The sequence below is a fragment of the Rhinoderma darwinii genome, chromosome 2, assembly GCF_050947455.1.
Source record: "Rhinoderma darwinii isolate aRhiDar2 chromosome 2, aRhiDar2.hap1, whole genome shotgun sequence".
Taxonomy (NCBI): domain Eukaryota; kingdom Metazoa; phylum Chordata; class Amphibia; order Anura; family Rhinodermatidae; genus Rhinoderma; species Rhinoderma darwinii.
Genome location: NC_134688.1, coordinates 231,080,995 through 231,100,042, shown reverse-complemented (window position 1 = coordinate 231,100,042; position 19,048 = coordinate 231,080,995). Strand labels below are relative to the sequence as shown.

Below are 19,048 nucleotides of genomic sequence, written 5' to 3'. Positions count from 1 at the left end.
TACAATGATTTTATCCCTAGTGACCCCACTGTCCCCATAATTCTCTGCTGGGCGACTTCTCTCCACTCTTTGTTCACATGCAGTGATATTTTTTACAGGAACAAATCATTGTCACTATAGCACAATAAAGCAATGTTATTCCTCATAGTGGGGGTCATACTGGTTTACATCCAGAGGCTAAAAACTGATGCAGATGTAATCTGTAAAACTCTTCACAGCTGACAGTTTGCTACAATTGTATCCAGTCTAAACAATCCTCTGTGAGCTAAATACATCAACAGCTCAAATCCTTCTCCTGTCCGGATAGTTTTCCAAAACGTATTAGTGCAAATAGAACGTATCAGCCCGGAGTCCAGGCTCCTTATCACAGAGGATGGTGTATGTAGAATTGACATTTTTTGTGGATTAAATTCGGAAAACTTGCAGTGTAATGTCTTTTCGCTCCAGGATCAGGTTATATATGCCATACGCAATCTCTATGTTGGTCACGTTCTACTTACCCCTTTCCTGACCAAATAATAGGCTATGTCCGTGGCCAACATATCTGGACTCAGAGCTTTCTCCATAGCCTCTTTGTTGATCTAGAATACAAAATTGCAAACCATAACTCACTAGGTGTCATTCCAAATATCATGTGATTTCCTGCCAAAAAATATGGAATGTGAATATTTAACAGATATTGGGGCAAGTCCAATTAATTGATGACTGATTTTTACATGAAAAAGGCCCCAATGAGTGGGCGGAAATATTTCATTGTATTCTGTTGCTTTGCCAATCTGGAGTGCTGCCAACATAATTTGCTTTATATATTGTAGATGGTATCTTTCGTGGCTGGCACCCCATTGGGACAACATACTGTTACATAGTTCACTATAGAAAAGTGAGATACACATAAAAATCACAGATTATAAAGAAAAGCAAAATACAAAACTAAGAGATACCTGTAAGGTGGAAATCACTCCGGATGCAACCTGAAGCACCGCACATATGGTGTCATAGACATCAAACATGGCCTCCTTGTCTTCCTATGTGCAAAAATACATCAGTCTTAATTGCACTATACTTGAATAACGCTGGAAGATTGAGCAGTTATGGCAACCCCTGGCAATAGCCAAATAGAACATGTGGGCGTATAGGTGCTCTGCAAACCTTATATAGGAGGGAGCAATAGTACCGTTGTTTATATGCCATAAGGTATGAAGGGAGACGGTTTTTATAACATTTGGGCCCAATGAAAGAGGATTTTGTTTTCTGAGAGGAAGTTAGGGCATTTGGCATTGGCCCATATATGTATGGGCTATCAGTAATAAAGATAATCTGCATATTATGGCCACCATAATGCTTGCCACACAGTGGGTGACCATTATGGTCAGCGATTATCTGAGCTACATATGTACATATGGATTATTTTGCAAGATTTGTAATGCCATCATTAACAAAATCCACGCACCTATAGCAAAAAATTTTATATATGGATATAAATATGCAAAAAATATGTATACGAATAAAAGAATAGCAGAAGTAGAAGACCACACTAGTGCAGGTTGGATGGAGGAAGTAGCGAAGGTGATCGAGACTAGAACCAAGAGGAAGGAAGTGAAGAAGAGGAGGAAAGATAACAGCAAGGCAAACAACAGTTTCCTTCTACTGAAAGCTATGCAACTGTTTTTATATGAAAAATGTCATACTGCAGCAAAAAGGAAATTATATTACATGGCCAAAAGTATGTGGACATCCAAAAATCACAATTCTATGCAATTGCTGAACATGTCTTTACAAAAGTGTGCGCATTAGTATGGAGTAGGTCCCCACTCCATTACCCAATTCCATGGGGTTCAGGTCAAGACTCTCTGCAGACCAGTCAACTTCTGACACCAATCAAACCATTTTTGACAAAAATAAAAAAAATAGCAAAAGGCCTTCACATTTTGATATAAACTTAGTAGAACTCAGAACTCGTAACAGTAAGAATATCGACCATCTTCAAAAAAAAAAAAAATGCAGCTTTTATTAATAAAACAAGACTCCTAGGATACTTATCAGCTGGTTTTCTCACCAGTTTTATTTTCTAGTGAACAGTGAACCCTTCCCTAAATGCAACAATGGACAGGCTTAGGGCATGTGCACACGATTAGCAAAAAAAGTCTGAAAATACGGAGCGGTTTTCAAGGGAAAACGTTTTTTTAAGCCACTCGCGATTTTCACTGCGTTTTTTACGGACGTTTTTGGAGCGGTTTTCTATAGAGTCTATGAAAAACGTCTGAAGTGACATGCACTTTTTTGCGGCCGTTTTTCAAAACGGCCCGTCGGAACAGAACGCCGTTTTCCCATTGAAATCAATGGGCAGATTTTTCGAGCCGTTCTGCCTCTGATTTTTTGGGCCGTTTACGGCCCGAAAATAAGCCATGTGAACATACCCTTAATTTGTGACTGTATTCAGAACCTTAAAAGGGGTATTCCGGTTACAACAAGTTACCCCCTATTCTAGGTTAATGGGTAACTTGCTGATCGGTTGGTGTCCGACATCTGGGGCCCCCATAGTTTACGAGAAGGATTTTCCGGCGCTGCCGTAGAGCATAAATTGAGCGGCAGTGCGCATGAGTGACCTGACGCTCGGTTCAAACGAGGGTTTTCGGGACCCCCGTTCTCGTAAACGGTGGGGGTTCCAGTGTCGGACACCCACCGATCAGCAAGTTACCACCTACCCTACTTGTAACCGAAAAACCTCTTTAAAAGGTCTTATTACATGAGCGCTGATCAACGAGACAGCTCGTTGATCGCCGCCCGTTTGCTCCTTTCACAAGGAGCAATGCTAGGTTATGTATTGGGACGAAAAATCGTTACTACAATCATTCGTCCTCGTACGTTTCCATCATATCGGCAGCACATCTCCCGGTTTGAATAAACAAGCAAGCAGATTGCGTTTGCTCGTTCATCGGCTGATAGTTTCCCTGTTTACATAGGGCAATGATTAGGAATAAGCGTTCATATGAATGCTAGTTTGCCCGATCATTGGCTCGTGTAGCGGAGTGGGTACTAGATCATACTCACCTGTAGGTCCTTGTTGTATGTGCTTGGGAGTCCTTTTAGTGTCATCAGAAAACCAGAGCACTAGAAAAGAAATACATTTGCAACATATTTAAAAGATGTAGTTATAAATACGCAATTAGAAAGGGGTAACTCGTTGCATTTATAAAGACGCATGTAAGCCTACTGCATCACTGATGGGTGACCATCAGAACCTTGTCACTGGCAGTTTGAATCAACAAGAATCCTAATGGAGCTGGATGGAAAAATCTAGGTTCTATTCTTATATATCTAATCAGTTCCTATGATGCACTTAAAGCCCGCAATAGACACGTGATAACCATAGTCATGTATCTTCATCAAATTGCGATTGTCCTGGTGGACTTACTAATTTGGTCGACGGTGCGAGCAGCAAAAGATAGTGAAATTAAGGCTATGACTCTTGAGTAGTTACCATTTAAAAAAAAAAAGAGAAGAGCAAAAATATTTTGCACATGTAGTTCAAGCACAACTGGTAAAGGTTATACACAAATATTGTACGATAATTTTGTTTCCCATACTCGGCCAAAGACACGTCCGGCTTTGCTGCGGATTAGTTCCAAACTGTCAGGGTTCTTCTTCTGAGGCATTAAACTACTCCCAGTGCTACGGAAAAAGGAGATACCGATTTAAAATAGTTTTTTTATTTTTTATTATTTCATGCATTTTTCAGAATTAAAATTTGGTCGATTCATATTAACAAAAAAGACTGCACACCATGTTAGAAAGATATTTCGCAGTTCTTCACTTCTGACGCATGGAAGCGGATGCAGTTATGAAACTGGCATGTCTAACGGTGGAGTGGGACTAAGGCCCTGTTCACACTGTTCACACCGCTCCCAAAAACTAGTCAAAAACCGCCCGAAAATGCCTCCCATTGATTTCAATGGGAGTTGGACGAGTATTTTTACCGCGAGTAAAAAAAACGCGTCGCGGTAAAAAGAAGCGTCATGACCCATCTTGAGGAGGTTTCCGCCTCCAAAACCCCATTTCAATCAGTCAGAAAGAGGAAAAAAACGCCTCGACGAGTGTTTTGACGAGTTTTTGTCAAATCACTGTGCAAAAACGTCTGGAGCAGTTTTTGCAGGAGGAATTTTCCTCCTGCAAAAAAACGCAGTGTGAACACAGGCTTGGTTTTCATCAAGTTGTATCGACTCAACGTTTCTGCATGTGATTTGAATAATGATATTTCTAGGCCATTTCTTACCAATTCCTCTTCTAAAGGATTATTTGATTATGTGCGAGTCTGGTTGGAAGAAAATATAGGGTCTGCAGAGATTTGATTATGATTCACTAAAAAGTATATAAAACTATGATGGAAGATAGCTCAAAATTGGTCTGAGAATAAAGCCATCTAGGCATTCAGATGAGTGCTGCCTCTCTAACCCTAGGTGATCAACGGTTATTGCCGGGGGAAGCTGCAAGAAATGTAGTATTTCACAGCACCCCTATTCAGATGAATGGGCAACCATACAATACATGGTAATGTGGAGTCTTCTAGAGCAGCAACCGCTCTTTACAGCACCTCTCTGCTCTGGCTCATAAAATGGGGTTCCAAGCAGGAGAACCCCCTTCTATTATGTTCATATGCCAGATGTCCCTATTGAGACAACCCTTTCAAAAACAAAGAATCTGCTTCAATCAAAAAGTCTTTTATTCAGGAATATCCTTATTATTTTCTCTGTCTCTTTCACCGTAGTTTATATTTATTTTATACTTTAAATGTTGCTAATGTAATATAATGGCTATAAAACTACAAACCTGTACGAGTCAGAGAGAGAAACAAAGCTGAACTCCTTGGTGCTGTAAATGATCAAATCTTCTGACATCTTACTAAGGTGAGTCGTGCACAGAGACGCCCAGAAGAGAAATTCAGCTGAAACCAAATGAAATGTATATGTACGAGTGGTAACAAAATATGCAAAACACAATGCAGAAAAAAGAAAAAATTCCAAAAGCAGATGATGAATTTTGAACAAAATAGCAGAAAAACAACTATACAATATATTGAAATAGTATTCAGTATTTGAAATACACACATTTTCTACTACCACTGTTTGACAAACATACAGAAATTAAATAAGTTCAGACTACCATTTCCAAGGGCCGCAATAAAACTTTAATGGGTATTCCTATTGGAGATATTTTTAGAATATTGACAGTATAATGTCATAAGTGTCTAAACGGTGTAGGTTCCCTTCTTTTATGGCACTCCAGAGAAGAGGATGCATTTCACAACTCCCAAAAACTACTATGGAGCAAGGCGCATGCATGCGTGGCCATCTCTCAAACTCGTCTCCTTTCTAGAGTCAGACATTTATAGTATATCCTATGGCTATGCCATAAATGTCTCAGATAAGAATAACCCTGTGTAATGCCGATAACGGAGGGGGTGGTACATGACACAGGTATTCAGAGAGAACCAAAGAGAATGCCAGTCATGGCCTGCACTCACAGTAACCGTATTGCCTGGATTGCTCCTTTCAGTTGATTAAAATAGAACTTATACAGCCCCACAACTCCCCTAATAACAGCGCCAGACACATAAGGTCCCCCACTGTTGTGTCTTTCAAAATCTTCAAGACACAGAAGTATGTCTGCATCCTGATTGTTTGGAAGCTGCAAAAGAGGCATTGCAGGCCACATATGGCCCTCTGCTGTGCACCACAGATCTAAACGGATCTTTGAACAAAATATTTGGATTCGAGAAAGTTGCTCCTTTTACCTATAAAGTCCCGCTCACTGGTAGCATCCATGCTATTCAGGCTCACTGCATCAAATTTAAGTTCTGTAAAATATAAAATGTAGAGGATTTAGATTCTCAAAGTAAAACTTTGTTTACCATGAAGATGGCAGGCGCATTATAACGATAACACTTTGATGTAACTGCTGAGTGGAGTTAAAGGGGTTTTCCGAAACCCACCACAAATTGGATAAAAGCAAGGAATGCGAAAAAAAACAAAGAATTACTCACCTGGTATATCCACTGCCGCTATAGGCACTGCTCGGGTGGTCCTGCCGGTCTTTGTTAGCTACCCTGCCTCATGATAACTGTAGCCAATCCCCGCATCAGAGGTGATGCAGCGATCACGTGCAAGTAGCCAACACATCATCACTGCCGGGTAGCTAACAAAGATAGGACCACCAGAGCACCGGCCCCGAAACGGCGGGGGATATACCAGGTGAGTAATCTTTATTTTGTTATTTTAGCACATTCCCTGCCTCTAGCCTATTTTTATTTGGTCTTGGAAAACCCCTTTAATATTATCCTTGTAAAAACATCCTTTATAAGCCAGCATTTGTAATACCTTTTAAAACGTAAGTTTAAGGGAACTGCTGAAATGTACAGTTAAATAAGACCACCAGTGGAAACACAACTTTCCATCACTGCACTTCCGGTCTGATATTTCTCAACCTCTGGACTTCTATGTATATTGTACGTACATCTCTACCATCCAGTCTCTTGTCTGCTGCTGATCAGACACCATCTTGAATTTTAGATTTTACCGCACTAGCTCTTCCTTTGTGCTAGATTTTCATACCATGATGCCTCAGCACAGCATCACATGATTAGCTAGAGTCAGTACCATCTGTGCCTGCTGGGGAGGACAGTGTGATTATCCTTCCCTCAATATTCTCATAAATGAGCTAGGAGACTATAAAGTACAGTCAGGGAGGCTGAACTTTGATCTTGTCCATTATAACGGTGTGACACAAGCGGTCTACTCATCAGCAGCGTGATCGGAGTTTGTGTGCATCCCCCCCCCTTCCCATGAAGAGCCTGTATGGAACAATCCATGCATTTTCATAGCACAAGATGTTCTGGTGCCTGTGTGAGTGACAGTATTATTCCAATTGAATCAAGTAGAAAATCTATGTCACCGAAGTCTGATTCAGATTCTTGCTATGCAATGCCAGTGTCATTAAGTGGTAGGAGCAAAAAGTAGTAGAACAGGTAAGAGACTGACACATGGAGTGCCTTAATGGAAAATATGGCAAAAAGTTTCGTTTTGGTTGGAGTTTTCTTTTAAAAAGAGAACCGGTCACCTCTCCGGACAGGTCTGTTTTAGTAAATAATTATATTCCTCGTGAAATAACACTTTTGGAAAATATTTTATTAGAACTCAGTGTTGTGCCATTCCTGTTATTCCTCTTTGAAACTCATGAATACCATTCCCCTTGTCAAAGAGGTTTGTCCTTTTCACTCAGTCAGCACGGATTGGACATTGTCAGTCTGTAGGAACACACCCCCTGTTGTCAAATTATAGGCGGAATAACAGAGGAACGACACACGTTCGAAGAAAAGATGTACCAGAATTGTTATTTTATGGGGAATGCAAATATGTAATACAATATAACATGTCAGAAAAGCAAAAAGCTTTATTTTTTATTTTTTTTAAATAATCCAAAGAGTGATACACAGAGAATTTTATTTCACAATCTCCATGATGGCTCAGAAACATTATGCCATACATGAAGTAATCACTGGCAATGTTGTCTTTATATCAAACTATTTACTAGAGATCTTCACCTGCAGGATTGATATGAACAGTAAGAAGGATGCCATCTTTAATAAGCAGTTTACATATGAAGAGGTTACGGTTACTAGACTGATCTGATTTTATTCTTATCATTTTATGTCTGCCAATTTCCAAACAAGAGATAACAGGATGAGAGAGATTACAATCTTATCTTCACCTCAAAAAAAAATATCTATGCTGTACATAGAAAACTATTTCAATGTTACCTTTGCGCAGCAGTTCTCGGTCTATACCTAAGGGATTCCCAGCTATTGCCCCACTGTAAAAAGAAAATATTGTTTGATATATTTTGCAATCTTAATCAACCAGTCCAGATATATCCACTTTTGCGAACAAATTTGTTATTGCTCTAATGCATCTAAAATAAAACTTGTAGCAAAATGTGCAAATACCCTTGTTTAAAAATGTTGTACCGTTTTCAGTCTACATCTCCTATTCAGACTTACAGGTCTTCATGGTTTCATAAAACAAAACAATTCCTCTGTAGTTTATTCCTACAATCATACTTCCTTTTACATATGGAAGATTATAGGGACGGCGGTGATGACACCATTGGGGGGGGGGGGGGGGGAGAGTGGTTGTCAGGCACATGGATTGGTGAGCACATTGTACGGTACCAGAGCATGTGATAATAATAATCTTTTTTTTTATATAGCGCCAACATATTCTTCGGTGCTTTATAATTGGGGAACTAACTAACAAGTACAATAACAAATAATCAAAATAAAATAATGACAAAAAGAGAGAAGCCCCTGCCCATCATGAGCTTACAATCTAAATGGTGATGTCACAAGGGTGGTGACATTGCCTTACGTGTCCAATTTTAGGTTCCCAGCGAGGGCACGGTTGGCGGTGACATCGTAAGGGATGTGAAAATTGAGCCCTATAAAGTGAGCGCCTGCACCTACACCTGTCAGACAGCCACTGTGGGTGTACCCAGGTGCAGTCCATGCACCCCTTTTAAGATTCCATAGACGATGTCACCTCCCATTCTGGGGCAATTAAGTAGACATCACAGATGGGGGGAGTGGCGGGTGGGGACAACCCTATGGACTGAGCCCGGGGACCAGCTGCTGCTAGGCAGCCACAGTGGTTGCACCTGGGAGCAGGAAGCACTGAAATCAGACTTTGCATTAAAGAAATCTGTAAAGAACGCCAAATCTTAATACGGTATCATGCATGACAAAAAACAGTACTCGGAATCCGTTTGATATGGATCTTAAACATGCTTGTGTGCATTATGCCTAAATATAATGGTTTTTTTTCCTTGGGAGCATACAGGGAAATTATCAAACACATATCGTTAACAAAATCATTTTTAATCAAACTTATTCTCAGATTTTCACATTCTACAGATGCCATATGCCAGTGCTATAATATGGATAAAATACTGTACAGCGCAGGGGATCATAGAGGCACAACATGGAGTACAATATTGGTTTGTACGGCGGACATATATTGTAATCGGTGTCTCTGTGCACCACCACCTCTGCTGTGTTCTCCTTTAAAATGACTAGATCAGGTGTCTGTAGTAGTTACAAAAAGAACACGACAAACCAGTTATTACCAGGTTGAAGGGATTTAGAATAGTAATAATAACGTTTCTTACCTTCCCAGTGGTAAAACATTGATCCTCTTCTTTATCTCTCCGAGTCTCTCAGCATCCCTACACAATGCCACTGCATGGCTGAGAGAAATATAGTTACAAATATATACTCTGGCAAGACTTACGTGTAACAGAGGGATGGCTAATAACGTTTGTTACATTTAGGCGAAGCTCATGTTTTGGATAAGAGATTTATATGGTGGATAAAAAAGTAAATTTTTGTGGCCAATAAATAATCATTACTAAGGCAAATGGTACATGTAACACACGGAATGATAATGGTCATCACTAGTTGAATTTTAGGACATTTCCACAGCAAACCTTAATATCCAGTGACTCCATCGAATAGGCTGTGCTCTCTGCATGTGAGTATAACCTGGAAATAATATATCCACCTCTCTGTATCAAAGAATAAAAAAGGAAAAAATAAAATAAATCTAAATGTTTGAGCTTTAAATGCACAACTAAATATTTTCAATACACCTAAAATATGCGAGATTACACTGAAAAAAAATAAAAAAAATACTGAAAATAATGAGAATGTAAAATTGGCCATATTAGAAGATCATGTGTAAGGCAACAAGGAGTTAATTTGAAGTAGCTGAATTGAGAATGGAATTCTGACCTTTATCCATTGCCCTGCTCTTCCCCGATGTGGTTTCTTTTCATCTTTGATGGCCTAGCAGTTCTGTCTGTCCCTCATGTTTCACTGGTTTTTATCCTTCCCTGGTGGCCTAGAAGTTTTTGTTCATCACTGGTGGTCCAATGGTTGTTTCTACTCCTCCATGATAGCCCAAGGTTTTATGCTCGTTTGTGGTGGTCCTTGGGCTTTACGAACAGCATCGTGCTGCTTCATTCCTGCCAGACGCTCAGCAGATCAAAGCAGTCCGACTTGCCGAATGTTCAAAAACTTAATGCAGTAAAAAGTGATATTCTCTATAGTTTAAGGCTTTGTTCACAGCTGCATCGGGACTCCGTTCATGGGTTCTGTCTGTCTTTTCTGTCAGGGGAATCCATGAACGGAATCCAAACTGAAAAACAGAAACCATAGGTTCCATTTGAATCACCATTGAGTTCAACGGTGACGCATGTGGTGCAGATGGTTTCAGTTTGTCACAGTTGTTTAAGGGTTCCATCGTTTTGACGGAATCAATACCGTATTCGCTATTCATTCGCCTTTCCCTTGACAGAAAGGTCAGACAGAGCCCAAGAACGGAGTCCCAACAGATGTGAACGAAGCCCAACTCCTCGGCCTGCAAGGGGCAGAAGTCTTGTCTGCAGAGCCTCTCAGCTGCTGTGCTCTATAGCAGCCTGTAGTGTACATTAAAGAACAGCAACAGAGGGTTTCTGTCAGAGGTTTCCGTCGGGTTAACCCCTCAACAGAAAGGCAAACGGAAACCTTAGCATCACCATTGATCTCAATGGTGACGGAAACTTTGCTAATGGTTTCCGTTTGTCACGGTTATGAACGTGTTCCATTGTTTTAACGGAATCAATAGCGCAGTCGACTGCGCTATTGATTGTCAAAACAACGGAACCCATTCACAACGATGACAAACGGAAGCCATTAGCAAAGTTGCCATCACCGTTAAGATCAATGGTGATGCAAACAGAACCTAAGGTTTCCGATTGCCTTTCCATTAAGGGGTTAACCTGTCGGAAACCGCAGATGGATCCCATGAACGGAAGGGCAACGCTGATGTGAACAGGGCCGAAGATGTTGCTGAGCCATAGTTAATATAATTATTATGTATATACCACTTCCATATTCCGCAGTTCTATAAAAAAAAAAAATTATAATAATTTCATAGCAAGTCATTGTTTTCGGAGGGTGAGGAGAAGAATTCAGAAAAAAACCTGGGGATAAAATGCAAAGTCAATGCAGATGTTGCTCTGCTCGATATTCAATGTATGACTCAACTACTGAGCCATAATAATTGGAGTAAGGCCAGCCCATCTGAATCTTCTAGCCGAGCACTTCTTGATATGTATTGATGCCAATGCCATTGCTCATTTACACATGTGACATCAAAGGGAAATTTATTTTACAGAGTACAAGGACAAATCCTTAACACTGCAGGAATAAAGGGACAATGGGCCATGAATTATGTTGCAAGAAGACGGTCACTAACCCTATGATCACAGCCCGTGGTCCTTCATTTCACAATGTTGCCATGTGGTGGCAGGTATTATGCGAGCATGGGATGTTACTACATCTCATTTGTCGATTTTAAAGATAAGTTTTATTTTCTTTTGTTTTGTTTACTGTACTTTTTTGAACTGCGATATACAAATTTAAACTTTTCAATGCCTTGTTACTGGTTTTAACAGACTAGGTGTAAAATAATTCTGACCTGTAAAAACTGTTTCAAAAGGGGTGTGAGCTCCTTTGGCCCTAATAAAAAATCTGTAACATGGATCCTCACCTACCAGGTGCCATCTATAATACTTTAGGCCCCCTCAGACACCAGGGCACGGGTGCGACTGCTTCTTCTACACCCCCTATGGCTTTGCCAATGACAGCGAACATACCAGAATACATAACTATACATGAAGAATAAATAAACCAAATGAAATATCCCTGTCATGGCTCGTTTGCTATAAGAAAGTTGGTTGTGGTAAGAATTGTGAGTTTAACCCCTTAATGACCAGCCTATTTTAAACCTTAATGACCAAGCCATTTTTTACGTTTTTCCATCGTCGCATTCCAAGAGCTATAACTTTTTTATTTTTGCGTCAACATAGCTGTATAAGGTCTTGTTTTTTGCGGGACAAGTTGTATTTTTTAATAGCACCATTTTGAGGTACATATTATTTATTGATTAACTTTTATTAACTTTTTGGGGGGGGGGGGGGGGAATAGAAAAAAAACCTGAAATTTTGCCACTCTTTTTTGCATCTTAAATCTACGCCGTTTACCATGTGATATAAATAACACAATATCTTTATTCAGCGGGTTGTTACGATTGCAACAATACCAAATTTGTATAGTTTTTGTATGTTTTACTACTTTTACACAGTAAAAACACTTTTTTCTCAAAATTATTTGTTTTTGTCTCCATATTTGAAGAGCCGTAATGTTTTTATTTTTTCGCTGATGCGGTTGTATGAGGGCTTTTTTTTTGCGGGATGACTTGTAGTTTTTATTGGTACAATTTTGGAGTAGATGTGACTTTTTGATCACTTTTTATCACATATTTTTTAAGTCAGGATTCACAGAAAACAGCAATTTTTCCATCGTTTTTTTAATTAAATTTTTCACTGCGTTCACTGTGTGGGTTAAATAATGTAATAGATTTATAGTCGGGGTCGTTACGGACGCGGCGATACCAAATATGTGTAACTTTTTTACTTTATTTTGCTTTTTTAATAGTAAAGCATTGTGTAAGGGGAAAAGGTGGGCTTTTAATTTTTTTAAAATTTTTTTTTAAATTAACTTTATTAAACTTTTTTTTTACTTTTTTACTAGTCCCACTAGGGGACTCTAATATGCGATTCTCTGATTGCTATTATAATACACTGCAATACTTTGCAATACCTAGCAGGCATTCGCTCCAGGCAGACCTGGGGGCCTTTATTAGGCCCCCGTCTGCCATTGGAGACACAGACACTCGGCGATCTTATCGCCGGGGTCTGTGGGAGAGAGAGGGAGCTCCCTCCCTCTCTCCAAAACTACTCAGATGCGGTGCACGCTATTGTTCACCGCATCAAAGGGGTTAAACGGGTGAGATCGATACTTATATCGATCTCACACGGCAGAGCAGGGACGCCCCCAGCTGCCTCTAGCAGCTGAGAGCAGGGAGATTCGACACTCCCTGCTCTGTTTACTTTATCCTGATGCAGCGCCGTAAAAAGGCATATGCATCAGAATTAAGCCCGTTAGTGGCCGCCGTTAAAAGGCGTATTGGCGGTCACTAACGGGTTAAAGGAATACATATAGAAAAGTCAGTGAAAATTAATGGGGAGCACAAAATGCAATGGTTAGATGGAAAAAAAGTGATTGCATTCTAACTTCCATTTTTATACGTATTGTATGAACCCACGGTGGTTACTGCAAGTGTTTCTTTTGGGATTCCAGGTTGGGAGCTCTTGCAAACTAGGTTAGTGACACATATTAAGCTTATTTTTCTGGAACTATATTCTATATTCTTAAATATTAACTATTCACGCAAGTGTTTGCAACTACTACTTGTTTTTATAAAAGTATCGGAGAAAGCATTATAAGTAGTCAGGCTAAAAAGTCCTAATTTAGTACTAAACACTGTGCCTAATATCGCTCAGCCTAGATGCCGCCAGTAAACTGCTTGTTTGGTCCAGGATGTGTATCCCAGGTTTATAGTGGGAGAAGGAAGGAGCGGCTGTCATACAACTCTAGAGCTGCTCATCCCCTAGATAAAACAAAAGAGGAGCGTCTGAAATTATCAAGGCTGATCCGCTTTTGTCCTGTGAATAAGGCCCTGTACACACGGCGGAATTTTTGCAGCCGAACCCGCCGCAAAATTCCGCCTGCCATTCATTTCAATGAGAGTCGGACGCTTCTTTTTCCCGCTAGCTGATTCTTTCAGCTAGCGGGAAAAAGAAGCGTCCTGCTCGATCTTCAGGTGGATTCCGCCCGTACCTCCCATTGAAGAAGTCAATGGGAGGAGGAATCTTCCTGCCGACGTCACGAATAATTACACAGCGGATTTTGCGGCAGGACCTGCCACGCAAAATCCACCGTGTGAACTGACCCTTAAAGTCCAGCAGGGTATTCCAGAGTCCATACATATTAAATAGTCTGTGGTTACATCTAAAATGGAGAATCTTCAATATGGTAAACCTTGCAACTTGCAAAATTAAATAAAAGCTCAAACCTCTTACTTCACTTACATGGCTGCCCTGTCTACCATGGTCCGGATAAGACGAGTCAAATGCAGGTATAGAACAGAGCAGGACTCCCGTAGCCATAACCTCATGTCAGTCACCACCTAAAATAGAGAAAAAAAAATCATCACCACAAATCAGAATTTTACACTACAAATCAACTCCAAAAAATAGTATACGCCAATTTATATAAACGTGCCATAGTATATGAAAGAATTTGTACAAGAAATACCTGGTCATTTCTGCTGCGTCCAGTATGGAGCTTTCCTGCAGGCTCTCCTATAAGTTCCTAGACAAACAACAAAGAAAATAGGTTCTCACAGGAGAATCATAAGTAATTACATACATCCTCTTGCCTTTTTGTTTGGAAGGTGAAGAAAGAAAGTGGGCACTAATGAAATCCATACCACGGCAGGTAAAGATTTTATTTTCCTTGATGTCTATTGATATAACAAAAAGTTTGTGAACACCAAAGATCACATCCATATGTGAAATTATGGCATTCTACACTTTCATACCACAATCAGTGTAACGCAAAAGTGGAGTAGTTGCACATAGCAACCAATCAGATTCCACCTTTCAATGTTCAGAGGCCCTTTGGAAAATGAAAGCAGCAGCCGGATTGGTTGCCACTGGCAACTACTCCACTTTTGCCTTGCACCAGTTTTGTTAATTTGCCCCCCAATGGGTTTGGGAATTCTTTTACAGCAAAAGTGTAACATCAAGAAGGCATCAATATTTTCTGTGTGTATATATTAAAATATCTTTCACGTGAACAAGTTTACCTTAAGCCGACGTTCATTAGCAGTGTGTATATCTTCATCTGCTTTTGTCAGAACGAAAGTTCCTTGAGACCATTCTTCATGGATCTTAGAGGAGACAAACAATTTATAAAATAATTCCTCATCTATTCTCTGAACCGGGCTGAATTGTGAGATCACATATGCAGTACATGGGTCTATTCACACATTGCAGGTGTAGCGCGGTTTTTGCGGCAACTTTTGCAAAATTGGAGTGTTTTGTTTTGGGTTTTGCAAAAAATGTAGCAAAATACGTGAATACGTCCATCTTCCAAGTTGGCACCCCTTGGCTACTCCATAGATAAACACACAGCATTACAGGGGTTTTCCCATAAGAGACATTTATAACATATAATCAGGATATGTAATAAAAGGTCAGCTAGATGCGGGTCCCTAAACCCCGTTCTGCCAGTGTTGCGGCTGAATTCCGGCCATGAAAAAAAGATTACATGGTCAGAAGTTACAAAATCTGCATATAATTGATGAGCTACGTTGTTTCCGGAACTTTCAACCATATAACCAGGAAGTGGCCAGGAGGCAGCAAGAACAGTTAGAACGGCGTTAAGGGGGCCCCGTTATAGAGTTAGGTGGGGGCCCCGGAGGTGGAACCCTCATCTATCTGACATTTATGCCATATCCTGTGGATATGTCATAAATGTCTCTGATGGGAAAACCCCTTTAAGGGATCCATGGCAGATGATTACTGAATTTGTGGGCACAATAAAAAGGTGGATCCCATTACATATGTCTGAATTATCCCTATCACAGCACATGGTATCAATGCACGTTGGCCCCATGCACACCATCATAATTTCCATCCATAATTATAGATTTGCAGACCCATTCATTTCTATTGGCCATGGAAATTTTTCCATATATTTACGGGTGTGTGTCCGGTCCATAGAAATGATCAAATTATAGAACATGTCCTTTTCTTGTCTGCAATTGCGGCACGGACTCGCCCATAGAAGTCTATGGGCACTTACGCAATTGTGGACGGCTACGCATGTGTATCTGTAGCCTTCGGATCCGTATTTGCGGACAGTAAAAAACCCTTACGGCTGTGTGCATGAGGCCTTAATCTGTAAACTAATATATTTATGCTAGAAAGCTTTCTTGCCACTATATGAACCCCCAAAAAATAAAATCTATTCCTTTGCTACTTTGGAATTTCCAACCCTCATTATAGGGATTTGATGTTAAAGAGGTTGTCCAGTGATAAGAAGTCGATGGCCGATACTCAGTATAGGACATCATTATCTGATCACTGGGAGTCCGACTACCACCACCCCCGCCGATCAGCTCTTTTGTAGGGCCCCTACATTACGGTCACTGCTTGTACTGTGAATCGCCGACACACTTGTATTAGCGGTTTACAGTATTGCAGCCTTCTCCAATTCACAGTACGAGCAGATAAGGAATGAAGAGAAGAAACGCTCATATGAACGCCGTAGCCCCTTCAAAACAGCTGATCGGTGCCGGTAGTCGGACCCCCACTGATCAGATATTGATGGTCTATCCGGAGGATAGGCCATTCATTTCTTATAGGACAACCCCTTTAGTGCTTATCTCCGATATCAGAAACTCCGTCACATACAACATATGGTAGAGAGGAGATATTTTTCCGTTTTGCACCTGATTTATCATCTATCTGGAATACTTATGTCCGGTAATTATATTAAATTTAAGTTTTAAGATACAATAAGGCTCACCGGCAGCGGTACCCTTTATAGCCCAGATAGAATACTTGCAAAGAGCGTTATCAGATCATTCTCCTTTGTTAATGAAGGTAGAGACGGAGGGGAAGACAGGGCGGGGGCAAGGGTGCTGGAAACTCAATGCCTTTTGGCTGAAGCTGATAGATAATAAACAAATTTTAGACCTCATAAAGGAATACTTTCAGTTCAACTCAGGAACGGTACCGCAAGAGATACTGTGGGACGCGATGAAGGCGTGGCTGAGAGGGGTGTTCATCCAGCACATTTCAGCAGTAAAAACACGGTCTAGACAATTAGGAGAAGCGCTGTTGGAAAGGGTAACGGAGACAGAAAGGCTACATATAGTAGATAACACACCAGACACACTGAAGCATTGGGTGGAGGCGCAGCGGTTGTTAAAACAGCATCAGTTGGAGAGGGCAGATAACAAAAGGATGTTTTTAAAACGCCAATATTATGAGGAGGGGGAAACTACTGGACGGCTGTTGGCAAGGATGGCGCAGGCTCAGAGGGAGAATAATTACATACACACTATTAAAGGGGAGGGGGGGGAAGTTGGAGACGGATACAGGGCAGATTTTTAAAGTGTTTCAGCAGTTTTACTCGGATTTGTATGCCTCTAGGGCAGAGCACACACCTCAGCAGCTGGAAGAGTATATAGGGGAGACAGAACTTCCTAGGTTGGGAGGGGAGGAGAGAGGGACATTGGAGGAGCCCATATCTCTGGAGGAACTCCAGGCGGCTATAGGGATACTGGCCAGTGAAAAGGCGCCGGGGCCGGATGGTCTTCCGGTGGAAGTTTTTAAGGAATATGGGGAGGAGCTCGTACCGCAGTTATTGGCCACTCTTTTAGATAGCTTTGATAGGGGGCGGCTTCCGGAAACAATGTATGAAGCGACTATAGTAGTTCTGCCTAAAGAGGGGAAGGATCCCCAGCTACCGGGCTCTTATAGACCAGTTTCCCTACTGACGGCGGATATTAAAATCATGGCGAAAGTATTGGCGCTTAGACTAGCTAAAGTAGTGGCTGGGGTGGTACATGGAGATCAGGCCGGCTTTATGCCTTCCAAATCGACGGCGGTGAATCTGAGACGGCTGTTCGTGAATTTACAAGTTCTGCCGGATAATCGTGGGGGGAGAGCCATTATGTCCTTAGACGCGGCTAAAGCATTCGATTGCGTGGAGTGGAAATATTTGTGGTCAGTTCTGGAGAAAATGGGATTTGGCCCTAATTATATAAAATGGGTAAAGTTGTTGTATGTAGCCCCGACAGCAAAAATAAGGGTGAATGGGGTGCTATCGGATCGGTTTGCGCTGGAGCGGGGAACGCGTCAGGGATGTCCATTATCTCCATTGTTGTTCGCGTTGGTGGTGGAACCCTTGGCGTGTGCAGTGAGACAACATGAACATATTCAGGGGTTGAGATATGGGGGGGTGGAGGAAAGAATTGCACTATACGCAGATGATATGCTGTTATTCATGGCGGATACCGAGCGCACACTACCGTTAGTGATGGCCCTAATTAAGCGGTTTGGGAAATATTCAGGACTACTCATTAATTGGTCAAAATCGGCTCTAATGCTCATGGACCCGGGGGTTATCCAGAATGGGGAAGAGGAGGTAGAGATACCTGTGGTCACGGAGTTTAATTATTTGGGGGTTAGGGTGACGGCGAAAGCACAGGATTATATGTCCCTTAATGTAATGCCACTGTTAACAACGATAAAAGCCAAAGTAGAGGCGTGGAATAAGTTACCGCTATCGGCTCTGGGTAGGACGAATCTGATTAAAATGATCCTCATGCCACAGGTGCTGTATGTCCTACATAACTCCCCGGTATGGATCCCCAAATATTGGTTCAGGAGATTGCATAACCTTTTTAGGGACCTAGTATGGAAGAAGGGGGTACCTAGGATTAAACTGGAGAAATTACAGCTGCCAAAGGAGGAGGGGGGCCTGGCTGTGCCCAATGCTTGGGTGTATTATTTAGCTGCCCAATGTCAACATTTTTGGGGGTGGGAGCAGGAAGAGACATGGGGGTCCAGTGCGCGCATCCTATCATATCTGGGGGGGGGGGGGGGGTGAGAACCCGTTGGCAGGACTGGAAGCACACAGCTATAAACAGATGGCGAGTACCAGACCCACTCTGCTGCTCATACACAAGGTGTGGTGGCAGTGCAAGCAATTGCTGGGGATAGGAGAGTGCACTAAATATACACCACTCTTGAGGAATGCTTATTTGGGGGAATTGGGTAAATTGGAAGGGATGCAGGGGTGGGAGCAGCGAGGCATAATACGATTGAGTCAGTTGTACGTGGGAGGCATACTTAAATCTTTTCAGCAAATGAGGGAGGAGTTTCAACTGGACTCCCGCATGTTCTATCAGTACCTGCAGATTCGGCACGCTGTGCAGACACAAGCGGTCAGCGTGGACCTGACGATGCATGCCACGGG

At 41.4% G+C, this 19,048-nt stretch overlaps 1 protein-coding gene across 2 annotated transcripts in view; it reads right to left on the bottom strand.

The window, feature by feature from the left end:
- Window positions 1-19,048, bottom strand: part of ASL (argininosuccinate lyase) — a 40,364-nt gene that overhangs the window by 6,060 nt on the left and 15,256 nt on the right. For both annotated transcript variants that reach the window (XM_075852914.1, XM_075852915.1), the window contains exons 4-15: window positions 14,862-14,945; window positions 14,309-14,365; window positions 14,083-14,180; window positions 9,535-9,612; window positions 9,217-9,294; window positions 7,814-7,866; window positions 5,792-5,854; window positions 4,828-4,942; window positions 3,588-3,672; window positions 3,052-3,111; window positions 942-1,025; window positions 501-581 (exon numbers count right to left, since the gene is read on the bottom strand). In XM_075852914.1, coding sequence (XP_075709029.1) covers window positions 501-581; window positions 942-1,025; window positions 3,052-3,111; window positions 3,588-3,672; window positions 4,828-4,942; window positions 5,792-5,854; window positions 7,814-7,866; window positions 9,217-9,294; window positions 9,535-9,612; window positions 14,083-14,180; window positions 14,309-14,365; window positions 14,862-14,945 — 936 coding nt within the window. The remainder of the gene's footprint in view (window positions 1-500; window positions 582-941; window positions 1,026-3,051; window positions 3,112-3,587; window positions 3,673-4,827; window positions 4,943-5,791; window positions 5,855-7,813; window positions 7,867-9,216; window positions 9,295-9,534; window positions 9,613-14,082; window positions 14,181-14,308; window positions 14,366-14,861; window positions 14,946-19,048) is intronic.